This window comes from Bufo bufo, chromosome 7 (assembly GCF_905171765.1).
Source record: "Bufo bufo chromosome 7, aBufBuf1.1, whole genome shotgun sequence".
In the NCBI taxonomy this organism is placed as follows: Eukaryota; Metazoa; Chordata; class Amphibia; order Anura; family Bufonidae; genus Bufo; species Bufo bufo.
In genome coordinates, this window is record NC_053395.1 from 152961717 (window position 1) to 152979632 (window position 17916).

The 17916-nt window shown below is 47.7% G+C and overlaps 1 protein-coding gene across 2 annotated transcripts in view; it reads left to right on the top strand.

The window, feature by feature from the left end:
- Nucleotides 1–17916, top strand: part of ARMC8 (armadillo repeat containing 8) — a 113586-nt gene that overhangs the window by 14881 nt on the left and 80789 nt on the right. For both annotated transcript variants that reach the window (XM_040441695.1, XM_040441696.1), the window contains exons 2-5: nucleotides 4363–4439; nucleotides 4610–4681; nucleotides 9457–9599; nucleotides 9698–9795. In XM_040441695.1, coding sequence (XP_040297629.1) covers nucleotides 4363–4439; nucleotides 4610–4681; nucleotides 9457–9599; nucleotides 9698–9795 — 390 coding nt within the window. The remainder of the gene's footprint in view (nucleotides 1–4362; nucleotides 4440–4609; nucleotides 4682–9456; nucleotides 9600–9697; nucleotides 9796–17916) is intronic.

The window sequence follows — 17916 nt, forward strand, 5'->3', positions numbered from 1 at the left end:
TGAACAATCTTTGTCTTCAGGTCATTTGAGAGTTGTTTTGAGACCCCCATGTTGCTACTCTTCAGAGAAAATTAAAAGAGGAGGGAAACTTACAATTGACCCCCTTAAATACTCTTTCTCATAATTGAATACACCTGTGTATGTAGGTCAGGGGTCACTGAGCTTACCAAGCCAATTTGAGTTCCAATAATTAGTTCTAAAGGTTTTGGAATCAATAAAATGACAACAGTGCCCAAATTTATGCGCCTGCCTAATTCTGTTTAAACAATTATAGCACACTTTCTGTAAATCCAATAAACTTCATTTCACTTCTCAAATATCACTGTGTGTGTCTCCTATATGATATATTTAACTGACATTATTTATCGTAACAACCAACGATTTATACAGGAAAATCATGACGATTAACAAGGTTGCCCAAACTTTCGCATCCCACTGTATAAAGCTGAGTGTATGTATGTGTGTGTATGTATGTATCTCCGCTAAAGGAATCCGCACCTCATTTACAGTCACGAAATTTGGCACACAGGTATATCAGGTGTCCGGGAAGGTTTTAGACCAGGTCTCAGCTCTCTAGGACGTACTGTTCCTGAGATATTCCCAAAAAATGCATTAGCCAATAGAAGCTTGGTTACATGACCCTTATCAGCCAATAGAAGCTCGCAGGTCCTCCAGCCTCCACATACACAGTTTTACTTCATGTTTCCATAAACAACCCAGCCATTTATCTTTACTGCTATAGGAGAGCTTTAAAGGAAATCTGTCACCCGGATAATCGCTATTGAAGTAAAGCCATGGCCTAATAGACCTTAGTACCTTATTTCAAGATGTGCCTTTTGTTCCAGCAATAGATGTTTTTATCCTTTTGAAAATCCAGTTTATTTGGTATGCAAATGAGCCAGTAAGGTGCCCAGAGGGGCCTCACACTTGCAGGAAGGAGCCCAGACACGCCCCCGCCGCAATGTATCCACCCTCAAAAGACAAACTTAAAACCCTGCCGACTGCTCCCGCTAAGCCACGCTTCTGAGCCGGTTAGGCCACGCCCCTCCCACTACTCAGCCGGCAGGGATTAAAAAAATGAAGGTAAAAATCAACTTCTGTCAGCTGCAGGGGTGGGAGGGACGGTGACTTTCTCCCTGCAGCTCACACTCAGACAGCACAGTGCTGCTGTCTTAGAGTGAGCTGTTCAAAAGGACATGCCCCCGATCTGGTTAGGCCACGCCTCCTCCCACTCCTCAACTTCTAGGTCCCGCTAAGCCAGTGTTTCCCAACCAGTGTGCCTCCAGCTGTTGCAAAACTACAACTCCCAGAATGCCTGGACAGCCTTTGGCTGTGCGGGCATGCTGGGAGTTGTAGTTTTGCAACAGCTGGAGGCACACTGTTTGGGAAACACTGCGCTAAGCCACGCCCAATGTGGTTAGGCCACACCCCCTCCGACACCTCAGCTGCAGGGTTGGGAGGGAGGGTGACTTTCTTCCTGCAGCTCACACAGACAGCACAGTGTTGCTGTCTGAGAGTGAGCTGTTCAATAGGACATCCTTGTGTCCGTCCAGGCCCTGCGCCAGACGGAGGACAGGGAGTCTGAAGGGGGCGGGGTGCTGTAGATGTCACTGTTATAGTGGATAGTGTTGATATCTTTTAACGACACACACAAACATTAAATGAAATGGATTAAATATGCACGAGCGAAGCCAGATCCTTCAGCTAGTCTAATATATAAAGCTGAGTGTGTGTATGTAAATGCAGACATACATACAATCACAAAATTTTGCACAGCCGCCTCCTGTGACTTGGGGAACCCTGTGCGGGAGGTGAACGCATTGCACCCGCACTGATTCTGGACCCATTCATTTCTATGGGGCTGTGCACATGAGCGGTGATTTTCACGCATCACTTGTGCGTTGCGTGAAAATCACAGCATGCTCTATTTTGTGCGTTTTTCACGTAACGCAGGCCCCATAGAAGTGAATGGGGCTGCGTGAAAATCACAAGCATCCGCAAGCAAGTGCGGATGCGGTGCGATTTTCACGCACGGTTGTTAGGAGACGATCGGGATGGGGACCCAATCTTTATTATTTCCTCTTATAACATGGTTATAAGGGAAAATAATAGCATTCTGAATACAGAATGCATAGTACAATAGGGCTGGAGGGGTTAAAAAAAAATTAAAAAAAATTAAACTCTCCTTAATCCACTTGTTCGCGCAGCCGGCATCTCTTCTGTCTTGTTCTGTGAGGAATAGGACCTTTGATGACGTCACTACGTTCATCACATGGTCCGTCACATAGAAGTGAATAGGGCTTCAGTGAAAAACCATCACTGATGGTTGCTAAGAGATGTTGTTTGTAAATCTTCTGTTTTTTATCGCCCGCGTGAAAAAATCTCAAAACACATTGCACCCGCGTGGAAAAAACTGAACGCAATCACAGACAAAACTGATTGAACTTGCTTGCAAAATGGTGTGAGTTTTACTGAACGCATCCAGAGCCAATCCGTCATGCTCGTGTGAAAAGGGACTAATTCTGTGAGGTTTTATATACTATCAATTAAAGACCCCAATGCCCCGTAAGAAAAAAAATTTGATTGGACGATTGTCGGGCCACTGTGGAGGTCACTGTTAAGGGGGCAGGGAATGGTGGAAGTCAGTTATGGGGACTGTCCCCCATGGAGGTCACTGTTAAGGGGTGGGGTGGTGTAAAGGTTACTGTTAAAGGGGCAGTCTGCTGTGAAGGTCAAAGTTAAGGGGGTGGGCTGATGTGGAGGTCCCATTTTAAAGAAGGTGGGACACTGTGGGGGAGGGCTCAGTGTGAAGGGGCGGGGGGCTGTGGAGGTGACGTTATGGGGGAATACTGTTGATATCTTTTAACTACACACACAAACATTAAATGAAATACACCTGTGTGAAGCCAGATATATATATCTCTTTCTATTTTTGTTTCTTCATGGAAAACTGTTCTTTGTGGACTTATAGTGATTACTAACATGGAATAAAGCTGTGACCCTGGATTGCTTGTTAATGTGTTAGTTACGTGGAAATCCTTTCAAAAACCCTTGAATTTCTTAAATTGTGTTTTTTATTTTATTTATTTATTATTATTTTTACTAGTTGCACTAGTTAGAGATGAGCGAATTTCATATTATGAAATTTGTTCGCGCTTCGTTTGGTGGTAAAAGCTGAATTGCATTATGTATTCTGCTACCACGGACCATAACGCAATTCTATGACGGAAGGCATGATGGAACACCTTTGGAGGCATTCTGTTATTTATTCCGTCATAATAGAAGTCTATGGGCTGCAAAATGGATCCATCCCGTTTCCATTATGCAGGGGAGTCCTCTCCTGCATAACGGAAACGGGACGGATCCGTTATGCAGTCCATAGACTTCTATTATGACGGAATAAATAACAGAATGCCTCCAAAGGTGTTCCATCATGCCTTCCGTCATAGAATTGCGTTATGGTCCGTGGTAGCAGAATACATAATGCAATTCAGCTTTAACAAACGAAGCTCATCTCTAGTACTGGTATTGTTGTTGTTTTTTTTATTAGTATTATTATGATAATTAGTGTTATTATTGCTAGTACTTGTGGTGGTATTGATATTAATTTTATTTTTTTTTTGTATTATTGCTTGTAGTTGCACTAGTATTTTTTTCTTTTATTTATTTTTTCTTATATTTCCTATGGCAATTGAAGAAGATGCAAAGTAAAGTTTCGGGACACTATCATATTCGTATTTGTACAGACTAATTTCAGTATACAGTCTCCATTATATGGAAAGAAGGAAATGGATTTGTGGTTTCCTATAAAGTTGCGATAATATCTGCTCTGCCCCATTAGGAAATGTAGTAAATGTAATTTGTTTTAGTTTCTCATTAATTTGGTCCTGTCTTTGTTTAATTTCCTTTGCAGAGGAAAAATGTCTGTAATCGGCGTTAGTTGTCCGGGGTGATCATGTTTCGAGACCTCTGTGTGTGGCTCCTTCTGATGGTTCATTTCCATGTATGATTCCATATTTTGTAACCACAAGGCTGCAGCACTTCCTATATGTACTGCGTCCTCTGCTGTGCTCGCCCTTGTTAAAGTGCTCGTCCAGGAGTTTACTATTGATGCCCTATCCTCAGGATAGGCCAGCAATATCTGGTAAGTGGGGGTCCGACACCCCTCACTGAGAGCAGCGCTACAGTAGCCAGAGTAGTGGAACAGCTGATCAGCAGGGGTGCATCAGATATTGATGGTAGACCATTGGCCGTATAATCCTGGACAACCCCTCTAACGTGCAGTAGACGCTGAATGCTACGGACGTGTGATACCCGTTTGGTCTTTGTGCTGTGACTGACTGTATCCGTTCTTACTTTTAGGAGGTTACAGCCAGCAGTCGCCATTATGTGGACAGACTGTTTGATCCTGATCCACAGAAGGTTCTGCAGGGAGTTATGTAAGTATCTCTTGTATTCAGGTCGTTGCGATTACTTGTTTTTCTTGAGATCTCATGAGACTGACGTGCAGTATGGGGCTATATATTTGACTCCTACCTGTTTTCGGAAAACATTTGGTCGCTTTTTGTCCCATTTTGTGAGCTCACAATTGTCTGTTTTATTTTTACAGAGATATGAAAAATGCAGTTATTGGGAACAACAAGCAAAAAGCCAACTTGATAGTTTTGGGTGCCGTGCCAAGGTATAAACAGAGTTTGATTTCTTTTTTTTTTTTTTGTGCCTACACCACCTGGCAGTCTACCCGTGCAGTTAGAACTGACTGGCAGGTTTGTGCGGGGATTTTTAAGCTGTGAGATGTGCTAGCTTTGACAACTTCTTGGATAAGGCTATCTTGGTCTCAATGCCACTGGATGTTTCCTTATGAGGAAATAGGATTCTAGTTCACATTGCTTGTGCAGGTTGCTTGCATCTTTTCTTCCATAGGGAAAGATTGAGGTGGGACGCTAACTGCTGTGATACCCTGGCCATACATTAATGTCTGACACATTTTGGCAGTCCCAGATGACCGTCTAATTTGCTTGAGGCTGTTTGACTGTTCTTGACAGCAGAGGTTGGGCAACGAAGGATCGGGCTGTTGGATTTCAACATGCCTAATCCTTTTATTCCCTGGGGAGCGGCTTAGGCATAGTTCTGAATCTCCCTAAAGAGACCAGTCCTGTATGGAGACTTAATGGAAGCAGTCCATGGTATGGAGACTTTTTGGCAATGCTCCATGGGAAATGAATAGGCAAAGGGGTATCTCCCAAGAATGAGAACCTATTGGAAATGGCTCCCAATGAGTCAAATGCCAGGGCTTGTTGGAAAGTCAGATCTTGATATAGCCAGGCCAGGTATCTATCCATAGATGGCTGTTTTGGGTTCTTGCCCCTCCACAGTATGGAGTAGGATTCCGGCTGGCTGAGTGCGATGCCTTGGAACTTGTTTAGGCAGGGTGCTGGGTCTCCTTATGGAGAGTTACTAGAGCGACTTAATGGTATGGAGTCTTATTAGCAATGCTCCATGGGAAACGAATATGCAGAGAGGTATCTCAAGAATGAGTGGCAGCTATTGGAAGTGGCTCCCTATGAGTCAAGATCCGACTTTCCAACAAGCTTTGAGATTTGATTCATGGGGAGCCGCTTCCAATTGGCAGTGGTGAGATGGGTCCCCTCTATATATGTCCAGCATGAAGTAGAAATTGCTGTAGGAGACCTGAAGCTAGAACTGATCCTATAGTTTTCTATGGCATTGTTCTCATACATCAGTTGTGATGCTAGATGGCACCGGACAGAAACTCTGCATGCTCCGTTTTTCTGTCTGGCGCTATCAATAGATAGATGGCTGATCTGTTCACTGAATTACTGTGCACATATACCAGGCCGGACACAACTGATATATGTTAAGTGGGCCTATCTAGTGTGTTTGGCTAGCTTAACCACTTAGGGACCCATGACATATCGGTACGGTATGGTTCCCCAGTCCTTAAGGACCCATGACGTACCAGGAAAGAAAATGCAGGAGGGACTCACCAAAAATGGACCAGAAGTGTAACAACCAGGATGGCGCTACCCCAACGCGCGTTTCGGCGTGCCTTCGTCAGGGGGTAACGCCATCACTGTGAATCAAATGTATTAAAGTCTCTCTGAGCCAATCAGGAGCCAGTACTTACTTGTCCCCAGGTGTGTATGCTGATCGGCGCGCGCACACTCCAGCGCAAACACGTCCGGCTACCCCGCAGCCGGCGTCCTGTCGGGCCACGCCCACCCCACGTGACGAGTCACATGATCGGGCGGAAATTACGCAACGTGAGGACGCACGGGGCGCCGGAGGCGGCGCCAGATGACGCGCGCACGCATCACAACGGGGGAGGAGCAGTAAACATCCACCTATCTAATTCTAAAATCGGGGCATCTCCATCTAATAAAAATGAAATAACAAGAAAGGAGGGGACAAAGAAAACAAAAACACAAAACGGGTGTGACCGCACATATAAATATATAGATGAATACCCATTATCTCATGCAGTGTATCAAAAAAGGAACAAACCATGAGATACATGTGTAATAGATACAATATAGTGCAATTTAATAAATATGACAATATATCCAATGCTTGATAGGCACGTATATATAATAATACAGAGTACAAGAAGTAATAAAAATAATACAATTATACAGAAGAAAAAGTGCAAAAATGCAATTACACAAAAATACAAAGATACATGATTATTCATAAATACACAAATACATACACAGATATAACAACATAATTGATGATTCTCATATACATCATAATTGTGATATTCAATGAATACATGATTGAATAAATACATACGGTAACACCAGAAAAAGTAATAATGAAAAATAATGATAATAATAATTAATGACGGGAAAAGTAATGCTGATATAATAATAAAAATAAATTATATGAATAAAGGTTATATACTTTTATTCATATAATTTCTTTTTATTATATCATATATATACATGATGTATATGAGAATCATCAATTGTTATATCTGTGTATGTATTTGTGTATTTATGAATAATCATGTATCTTTGTATTTTTGTGTAATTGCATTTTTGCACTTTTTCTTCTGTATAATTGTATTATTTTTATTACTTCTTGTACTCTGTATTATTATATATACGTGCCTATCAAGCATTGGATATATTGTCATATTTATTAAATTGCACTATATTGTATCTATTACACATGTATCTCATGGTTTGTTCCTTTTTTGATACACTGCATGAGATGATGGGAATTCATCTATATATTTATATGTGCGGTCACACCCGTTTTGTGTTTTTGTTTTCTTTGTCTCCTCCTTTCTTGTTATTTCATTTTTATTAGATGGAGATGCCCCGATTTTAGAATTAGATAGGTGGATGTTTACTGCTCCTCCCCCGTTGTGATGCGTGCGCGCGTCATCTGGCGCCGCCTCCGGCGCCCCGTGCCTGTGCGTCCTCACGTTGCGTCATTTCCGCCCGATCATGTGACTCGTCACGTGGGGTGGGCGTGGCCCGATGGGACGCCGGCTGCGGGGTAGCCGGACGTGTTTGCGCTGGAGTGTGCGCGCGCGCCGATCAGCATACACACCTGGGGACAAGTAAGTACTGGCTCCTGATTGGCTCAGAGAGACTTTAAAACATTTGATTCACAGTGATGGCGTTACCCCCTGACGAAGGCACGCCGAAACACGCGTTGGGGTAGCGCCATCCTGGTTGTTACACTTCTGGTCCATTTTTGGTGAGTCCCTCCTGCATTTTCTTTCCTGGATGTTCACCGATATCCAGGTCTGCATTCAGTGCGGCCATCCACCATAGCTGCTTGTTTTACTTACTTTATTTTCATTATTTTCTGGTTCCTTGCAGTTGATTAGTGACTCACCATTTATCATGTATATGTTTGTCATTCTAGGGTAGGTTATTATACCATTCACATCCCTATTGATCCTTTGTATTTATTTATTCTTGACCAGCATGTCCCTCCCAGGGTGGCGCCGTTTTTTCCTTCCCTGTTCCTTTTTGTTCCCTGTCCTCTGGCATCATATGCATGTAATTGCATTTTTACTTGTGTCTTGTTACATTGTAATAAGAAAATATATTTATACTATTCATTATCTGGCATTTTTGGCTCCATTTTCTTCTGTTATTCTGCCATTGTACTCGGGAGCTTGTGCCGAGTTATTTCTCAGGGGTGTTATTTGTGGATATATTGGGTGGGCACTGTTCCCCCTTCTTCACTCTCCAAACCCCTGGGGTCTTTTTCGTTTTTCTATGTATTATTGAAGTAGAGAAATTGAAACTTGGAAATTTGCCATTTTTTTTACAAATTTTGGGTAAATTTGTTATTTTTTTTATAAATAAAAATGAATTTTTTTTAACTTCATTTTAGCAGTGTCATGAAGTACAATATGTGACGAAAAAACTATCTCAGAATGGCCTGGATAAGTCAAAGCGTTTTAAAGTTATCAGCACTTAAAGTGACACTGGTCAGATTTGCAAGAAATGGCCAAGTCCTTAAGGGGTTAAAGAGGACCTTTCACAGTTTTTCTGTTTTTGTTTGTTAAACTAAGTACTTTTACAAGCATGGTACACTCTGCTGATGCTGCTATAACTTTTTTATTTTTTTTATAAAGCTCCGCCGTGCCCCCATTCTGTTTTGGCGCCCTGTATGCTAATAGATGGCATCGGTCAGGAAGGAGGAGCCGCCAGCACTTCTCTGTGGACATCTCCTTCTTCCTGGCTGTTACTTGGACCGTGCCACAGCCAGGGAGAAGGAGATACCATCTGAGAAGCAGCATCAGCAGAGCGTACCCCGCTTGTAAAGGTTAGTTAAACAAAGAAACGGTGAAAGGTCTTCTTTAAAGAGGACCTGTCACCATGACCTGCAATGCAGTCTGCAGACTGTGTGTTATAGAGCAGGAGGAGCTGAGTAGGTTGATACATAGTCTTGTGGGAAAAGATTCTGTAAAAGCATACCATGCGTTTAATGTGCAGATGGTGTTCTCTGTTTTGCATGGACTTGGATTCTGCGAATAATCCTACAAGCTATAATTTCAGTATGCTAGTTCATGACTTAAATTCGGAGGCTAATTTTGATTCCATCATTAAAGGCGTTGTCCTGAGTTGAAAAAAACATAAGAAAAAGGCAGTAATGGTATTAAAACAATAGAAGAATTGTATACTCAGCCATTCAGTATCCCTCTGCTCCAGCGATGCCACGCTGAATGGCTACAGTGGTCACATAGCATGTAGCACGCCGTCTCTCTAATCGGGTCAATAAGGGGAGAGGGGGTTTGAAGCGGTGGTTATACGTTCCTTTTATTGTTTTAACACCTTCTTGCCTTTTTTCAGCTCGTACAACCCCTTTAGGTCAATACACAGATGACTTGGGAAATTGGAATATTGCATACGTTATTTGCCCATCACAGTACTTTTTGTAATCTATTATTATGATCTCCTTTGACAGATTATTATATTTACTCCAGCAAGAGACTTCCAGCGTAGAATTGAAGACCGAATGTGCTGTGGTCCTAGGCAGCTTGTCCATGGGCACAGAAAACAACGTGAAATCCCTTCTAGACTGTCACATAATCCCAGCCCTGCTGCAAGGTAGGGGTGACCTTACTCTGCGCCTCTCCGGCCTCATGTGCCTCACTGATCTGCCAGGCATTGCTCATTCTGACAGACACATTACTCTGCATTTTCAGGTTTACTGTCTGCAGACATCCGGTTCATTGAAGCTTGTTTGCGATGCCTCCGTACAGTTTTCACCAGCCCTGTCACTCCAGTGGAACTTTTGTATACAGTAAGAGCTTCTCTTTTCACTGATACACTATGAGCAAGGCTGAAGAGAGAAATCAGATGTAAGATGTCAGAATAAGGCCTCATGCACACGAACGTTGTTTTGGTCCGCATCCGAGCTGCAGTTTTTGCAGCTTGAATGCAAACCCATTCACTTCAATGGGGCCGCAAAAGATACGGACAGCACTCCGCGTGCTGTCCGCATCCATTGCTCTGTTCCGTGGTCCGCAAAAAAAAATATAACCGTTATGCGATCAAGAATAGGTAGTTATATTAATGGCTGTCCATGCTGTTCCGCAAATTGCGGAACGCACATGGACACCATCCGTGTTTTGGGGATCCGCAATTTGCGGACCGCAAAACGCCCAACGGTCGTGTGCATGTAGCCTAAGGCATGTGAACTTCCCTAATTCTTTATTTCCATGGAAATATCTTCGAGAAGAGGCAGAACTGTGTTGAACTTGGTTCCTATTTTAAGGGGGTAGTGTAAAGATGCCCATAACCTTCAATACTTATCAATACAATGCTTGTCTGGCCAACAACTATCTCCCAGCATATGCATGCTCAGTTCGGCCGAGTGTGTATGTGCTTTCTGTGGGGAGAGAGAAGGAAGCCACTGCCAGATACCCAAAGGAACAGGCGCTGAAATTTACTATGCCCGATTTTTCGTCTGTCTGGGGAAAGTCCGAAGCTCCCAATACACATTATCCTGTCTGCTGGTTCCGCTGACAATAGTATGATGTGTATGAGGCCTTAAAATGCAGTGATCAATAGGTAAAGACATAGAATTCTAATAAATTCAAACTTGTATTGCAGAATAGGTCAGACCAGTGTGTGTTGCTTTGGATATGCAGCAGCCGTGGCCATCTACCATCGCCTCCTTTTTTATTTTTTTAAGATGCTCCAATACCCCCATGATCTTATTTTTCCATCCAGTGGTTAAAGCAGTACACACACTTTATAATTGGGTGTAAATCTTTTAGATCTCTTCATTAAGCTACATGCACGCGGGTCTGCAATACACGGGCACCGGCCTTGTGCATTACAGATCACAGAGATGCGGAACTGAGGCATGGATCGGAACCCCACGGAAGCACTACGGAGTGCTTCCATGGTGTTTCTGGCGGTGCGGACCATCGGATGCAGATTGCGGACCCCATTCAAGTGAATGGGTCCGCGATCCGCATGCGGCTGCCCCACGGTCTGTTCCTCTGTTTTCCCTCCTGGAAGTGTATGAATTAATTGACAACTTGGTGTTACCAGCTGACACTATCAGGCCTGGTTCACACGTCAGGTGCAGTCCAAAAACACAGAACAGGTGCAGATCTTTCCCTTATACCCAGGGGTGTAACTATAGGGGGTGCAGAGGTAGCAGTCGATACCGGGCCCAGGAGCCTGAAGGGGCCCAAAGACCTTTATGCCAAATAAGAAGACACCGGTATTAAAGAAAGTGTATCCTGGTTAAGTTACACCTCTGACTGGAGGGAAGGGAGTAAGTCGAGAATTTGGCATGGGAGGTGCCGTTTAAATTTTAGCCTCAGGCAGCACGAATGCTATGAGCTTCCCTGGCCCTGGCCATAAAGCACTGAGGGAAGGGGGGCCCACTCTTGCACCAGGGCCCATGAGTGTTTAGCTACGCCCCTGCTTATACCTTATCTCCGAGTAGGATCCACTCCTGGTTTTGGCTCACAATCACTGATGGAAATCGCTGACCAAAATGCTGACATGTGAACTAGGCCTCTGTAGGGACAGTGGAATGGTAAAACAGCATTGTCCGTTTATCCATAAATGTTCAGGAGGAATACCAGAGAACGACACAACACAGAGTAATGAGAAAAGGTAAACCAGATTTGTTATTTTCTCGCCCAATTTCCTTGGGGGACACAGAAGACCTTGGGTATAGCTCATCTCCCTAGGAGGCGTGACACTAAGTGAAGACTGTTAAGCCCCTCCTCCACAGCTATACCCTCAGCCTGGAGAGAGAGACTGCCAGTTTTTGCTTAGTGTCCAAGGAGGCAAGACACTCCCTGCTCTGCAGGGCTGGTTTCTCCTTGTTTCAATTTTAGATTTTTACTTTGTTTTATTTTCTTTTTGTTCCAGATCATCAGGGATAACAGAGACGCACTAGACCTCTCTGTTCTCCCGGGGTTGAGCTGCGCCAGTGCCGGTCACCCGCACTGCTGCCTCCCCCACAGAAGGCAAGGTGGACCAGGGCAGCCCAGTTCCCCTGCATCCCGCCAGCGCAAGGGTCGCCCGCACGCCAAGTCCCTCCCCCGGCGTCCTGCCACTACGGTGCCAGTAGCTGAAGGGGCGACCCTGCTGGAACGGACCGAGGGTGAAGACGGCTATGGTGAGAGATTGGCTTCTCCAGCCCTACGTCCCCCCCCCCCCCCCCTCGGTCTCCTGCGTGCCTGACCCTTACCTGGGCCTATGGACCCTTCTGTCCCTGCTAGACCTAGGCTGGCCCTGGGCTGCCGCAGGTCGACATCTGCTCCCTCTCTCCTGGCCTCCAGGACATTGGCACCCTTGTTCCTACAAGAGGAATGCCTAGGGAGCTGCGGAGGTCCGCACCTAGCTGCCCCTGACGGAGGGGTCATGCAGGCGTCCCACCCTCACAGACCCGGTCTCAGGGTCCCCCTCCCTCTTACCGGCCACTACTTCAGGGCCAGAGGGCCCGCGCCTTGCTGCCACTGACCCTCCCTGCTCTCACGGGCACCGGTCCAGGGGAAAGGTGGTTGTAGCTGCCGGCAGGGGTGAAATCATATGGAGCGCTGTTCTAGGCCAAGGGCCCGCTCCAGGGGTAAAATGGCTGCCGGGTGCAGGGTCCTGACTTCCGGACACCTGGGTGGGCACCGCGGCCTGCAAAGGAGCGCTTCAACATCCCCGGCCGACCGTCGGAACCTTCCGGTCGGCCGGGCGCCGAAGTCTTGTGTTCCACTTCAAGACGATCCCGCTCTATCCGGGTCCCCGGCTCGCGGGGTGGGCACCCGCGGCCGGTATGTGCCGCTCCGTAGGCCCGGCTGGTACTTTAAGTACTTGCGGCCCCGGTCAGCCGGGCGCCGCTAAAAATTTAGGCCCCGGCTCTTCCGGCCCGCGGGGTGGGCACCCGCGGCCGGTATGTGCCGCTCCGTAGGCCCGGTCGCTACTTTAAATACTGTGCGGCCCCGGTTCGCCGGGCGCCGCTAAAAATTTAGGCCCCAGCTTCACGGCCTACTAGGCCGCAAAAATTCAGGCCTCTGTTGGAGGGGGCTGGAACTTCTCCAGGCGCGAATTTTTCCCGCCTGGAGGTTCCCCCGCCCACAGAGGATGGGCCTGTATGGGTGGATCTGTGCCCTGTAGGTGGCATCTGCCTCAGTGAGGCTGTGTGTTTAAAAAAAAAAAAAAATAATAATAATTATTATATATATGACTTGTGGGCTGCGCAGGACGCTGCAGCCTCATCTCAGAGTGCTGCCTGTATACATGCCCCCCTTCCATAGGCGCTGCCAGGTTTTTTTTTTTCCCCTTCTGGGGGTTTTTTTGCCCTCTCCGCGCTACGGCGCTGGTCAAGGTGCATGTTTTTTCTGTAGGCAACATTCGTCACCCTCTCCAGTTATGGTGCCTGCCATGTGCAGGACCCCCCTCCTGGGCGGGATACTGCACTCTCCCTAACGGCGGGTTGGCCTTGTGCATGATCCCCCTTTCTTTGGCGGCCTACTGCAGTTTCTCCGGATACAATGCTGGCCATGTGCACGACCCCCTTACATAGGTGGAACACGGCACTCTCACTGGATTCGCTGCTGGCCATGTGCGTGCCCCCCTTCCATAGGCGGAACGCTACACTCTCACTGGATTCGTTGCCGATCATGTGCATGACCCCCTTTTTTTAGGCGGAATACTGCACTTTCACCGGATACGGTGCTGGCCATGTGCACGACCCCCTTCCTTAGGCGGAACTCTGCACTCTCACTGGATTAGCTGCCGGCCATGTGCGTGCCCCCCTTCCATAGGCGGAACGCTACACTCTCACTGGATTCGTTGCCGATCATGTGCGTGACCCCCCCCTTTTTTAGGCGGAATACTGCATTTTCACCGGATACGGTGCTGGCCATGTGCACGACCCCCTTCCTTAGGCGGAACGCTGCACTCTCTCTGGATTCGCTGCCTGCCATAGGCATGACTCCCTTCTGTGGACGGCATTCGGCACTCTCACTGGATTCACTACCAGCCATGTGCATGACCACCTTCCATAGGCGATATGATGTACTCTCATTGGATTCACTACCGGCCTTGGGCATGCCTCCTTCCCGGGTGGCGGCATACATACACTCCCTCGGTCGGTGGTTGTTCTCTCGCCTGTACATTGTTGGCCATGTGCATGACCCCTATACATGCACTCTCTCTGGATCCACCGTCGGCCACATCATGACCCCCCTTCCGTGGGCGGTGTACGCACTCTCACTGGATTCGCTGCCGGCCATGGGCATGCCTCCTTCAGGTGGCATACACACATTCTCACCGTCTGCTCGCATTCTCCCTGAATGCGATGCTGGCCTTGTGCATGATCCCCCCCCCCCCCTTCCTTTTCTGGGCGGCATACTACGCTCACCAGATACGTTGCTGGCCTTGAGCATGGCCTCTAACATGGGCGGAACGCTTGCGCTCCCCTTGGATACGGTGCTGGCCTTGTGCGTGACCACCCCTCATTCCATGGGTGGAATTTTGCACGCTCACAAGATTCAAGGCTGTCCTTGTATGTGCTGTACTGGACTTGCACATGTTCCCCTTCATTGGCGGAGTAGTTACACTCTCACGAAATTTCGGTGTTGGGTGAATTGTTGCACACTCACTTAATGCTAGGATAGCCCTATGCATGTCCCCCTTTTCCCTAGGTGGACCTCCTGCGTTTCCGCTGGATACTGTGTGGCCATGTGCATGGCGCCTTTCTGGGCGAAGTATGGTATGCCCTACTTCTCTGACGTAGGTCCGGCCTTGGGCATCTCCCCCTTTTTGGGGCAGGCCTTTGCATTCTTGCCCACTGCAGTTTGCCAGGTACATTTCCTCCCTTTCGGGGCGGTCAGTTTGCGTTCCATCGCATTCCATATTAGTCTTGTGCATAACTCCTTTCAGTTTGCACTCCCGTAGATACTGTGGCACTCTGTGGCTGGCCCTCTTCGCGGTGTTATATTTTTGCAGTGAGCGGACGTTCTTGTGCGTTGTTTGGGCCGTGTATGCCTTCTCGTCCTGTAGGTGGGTTGGCCTTCTCACTGCTTACGGGGCTACTCGTACGTAGCCTCCTTCCTCCTGCGACATTCTTTTTCTCTTGGGATACGATGATTGCCGCAAGCCTTGCACTATTCTCTAAGGAGATCATTCTGGTGCAGTGTGGTATGATTCTTTCCGGATTGGCGCCCTCGGTGCTTCAGTCTGATCTGCTACCAGGTTCGGGCCGCTCTTCTTGGGAAGGTCACCCAACTTCTCTTGGGTGCTCGCTTATACAGGTCCGGGGGACCTCCACCTTGGGTTCTTCAGGGTATTCGCCTTCTGCGTGGCGGTGAACCGGGCGTCTCTGTGTAGCGGTGTTCTGCTTTTGAGCTGTCCTATGGCCTCTCTGTTGCCCACTCCCCCTTTTTTGGTTGGAGGGTGTTATACCGGCCTCTGTCTCGCCTGCCTTTTCTCGCCGGCTCTGTTTGACTCCCACTCGGTACAGATCATTCCGATGTGGCGTCTGTTCCGGCCACGCTTCAAAGGCTGTTCCTTCACTGCCCTTCCCTCTGGGGAGAGCATGTTTGTTCATTTGGATGGTTATGGTGTTCCTTTCAGTCTCCCTTGTCCACACTGGCTGTACTAGCTGTGTGCCTAGTTACCGGGTCTACCGCTTTCTGTCCTCCCGCTGGGTGCAGATTGCGTTTTTTCCATTCTAGGCAATGTTTCGGCTTTGGATTCACCTTCTCGGTAACTTGGGAGGACTACCATTTGGTCAGGATTGTCTTTTGATCTCCCACACCGGAACTGTAGTCTGTCTTCCTGTGGTGGCTACATTGGCTTCGGCTTTAGCCTGTCTTGTCCTGGCGGTTGCTGGGCGGACCCTTCGGTTCCTGTCCGTTTGTCCTTCTGCTTCCCCACTCTGGGGGGATACGGGACAACCTTGCTCGGGGGCCGACGGGACCAGTTCTACCGACTGTTCTACCCGTGTTACTGGTCCGCGCCTGATCATTGGGTTTTCACCCGCTTGCCCAGGCGACTCTAGTGGGCTCGCTAGTGTTCGCTTCTAGCCGAGTTTTCGTCCAGGATCTGTGGTAGGACTTAGGGCTTTACCTGGGGTTCTGTGGGAAGCTGGGCGTTCCCCCACTCTGCCTTTCCATGGTTCTGTCTTTCTCCAGTCCGGCCTGGACCTGGGGCTGGGACTCTGTTGCTTGAAGTATCAAGTGTCATTCCTGTCCTTCCTCTTTCAGCGTTCCCCGTCCCTCTGGGCCTGTCAGGAACTTCTTCCATGGAGCGGCTCTTGGGTTCCTTTGTACTGCCCTCCGGTACCGTCCTGGGAACTACATACTGGGCTCTTGGCGCTCCAATTTTTCCTTGGAGCCGTTACAGAAGTTCTCTCTACTCCTTCTGTCCTGTACGGTTGGGTTTCTGTAGCCATCGTGTCTCTGACGGGTGCCTGAGTGGCGGCCCTTCTTGTTCCGAGCCTTCTGTCTTCCCCCAGGACAGGACTGTTCTCCATTCCGTCTCTTCCTTCCTTCTGAAGGTGGTATTTGTCCTTCATTTCATTGAGGCAGTCGTCCTCCCCTTCCCCCCCCCCCCCCGGGAACGGACACTTCACCGATTTGGACGTTGTTTGGGCCTTGCAGTTTTTACTTGGAGATCTCCGACTCTTGTCGAGTTCGGTCTCTTATGTTTCCAGGAGGTCCGAGCAAAGGGTTGACGGCCTCCAGGGTGGCTTTCTTCCGCTTTCTCAGAGTGGCTCTTGTTGTGGTTGCCGCACCAAGGGCAGGGTCCTGCTTTTGGTGTCACCATTCACTTGGCCAGGGCCGTCGGTTTTTTCCTGGGCCGGAGGCTTTAGGCTTCGGCCATCCATTTGTGCAAGGCGGTCACTGGTCTTCCTTGCACACCTTACTGAGTTCTACAGGGTGCATACGCGGGCTTCGGAGTATGCTGCCTTGGGCCGCCTGGTCTGCAGGCGGCGGGTTTTTTTGATGCCTTCGGGTGCTTCGCCTTGGTGCTGTGGTCCCTCCCCCTTTGGACTGCTTTTGAACGTCCCAAGGTCTTCTGTGTCCCCCAAGGAAATTGGGCGAGAAAACGAGATTTTTGTATAACTTACCAGTAAAATCTCTTTCTCGCTCTTTCCTTGGGGGACACAGCACCCACCCATTCTTTGTTCTTCTCTGACTGTTTCCGAGTTTGTTTTACCCTTCGGGTAGTTGGCTTGTTGGTTCCAATTTTTTGGACTTTGCCTTTTCTCACTACTTGGACACGCAACTGGCAGTCTCTCTCTCCAGGCTGAGGGTATAGCTGTGGAGGAGGGGCTTAACAGTCTTCACTTAGTGTCACGCCTCCTAGGGAGATGAGCTATACCCAAGGTCTTCTGTGTCCCCCAAGGAAAGAGCGAGAAAGAGATTTTACTGGTAAGTTATACAAAAATCTCGTTTTTGTGTAAAATGCAAGTATTTACTAAGGCTACTTTTACATATGCGTTTCTGAGATCTAGCAGAGGATCTCAAAACCGGGCCAAAACTGTTCCATTGTGTCCCCATGCATTCTGAATGGAAAGAGATCCGTTTTGCATTCCGTTTTGCGACTGTCATCGAAATGGGACAAACTGGATCTGTCACTAAAAACAATGGTGAATGGGAACGGGTTTTTTTGGATCCTAAAAAGACTGATCCGGTTTGTTCCGTTTAGATTTCGCACAACTGCATCCGAACGAAACGGATGCATCCTGATGTGTAATCAAAACTGAACCATTTTTTTCAGGTTTTGAGATTCTCTGCAAGATCTCAAAACCTGAAACCAAAAGGCATATGTGAAAGCAGCTTAAACTAGACATGCCAGGCGTGGAGATGGGTCTGACCTTTGTCTGTTAACCCTTTCGCTACAGCGCTGGAGCGATGTGTAGCGTATTTCATACAGCAGAGACCTGCGGCTA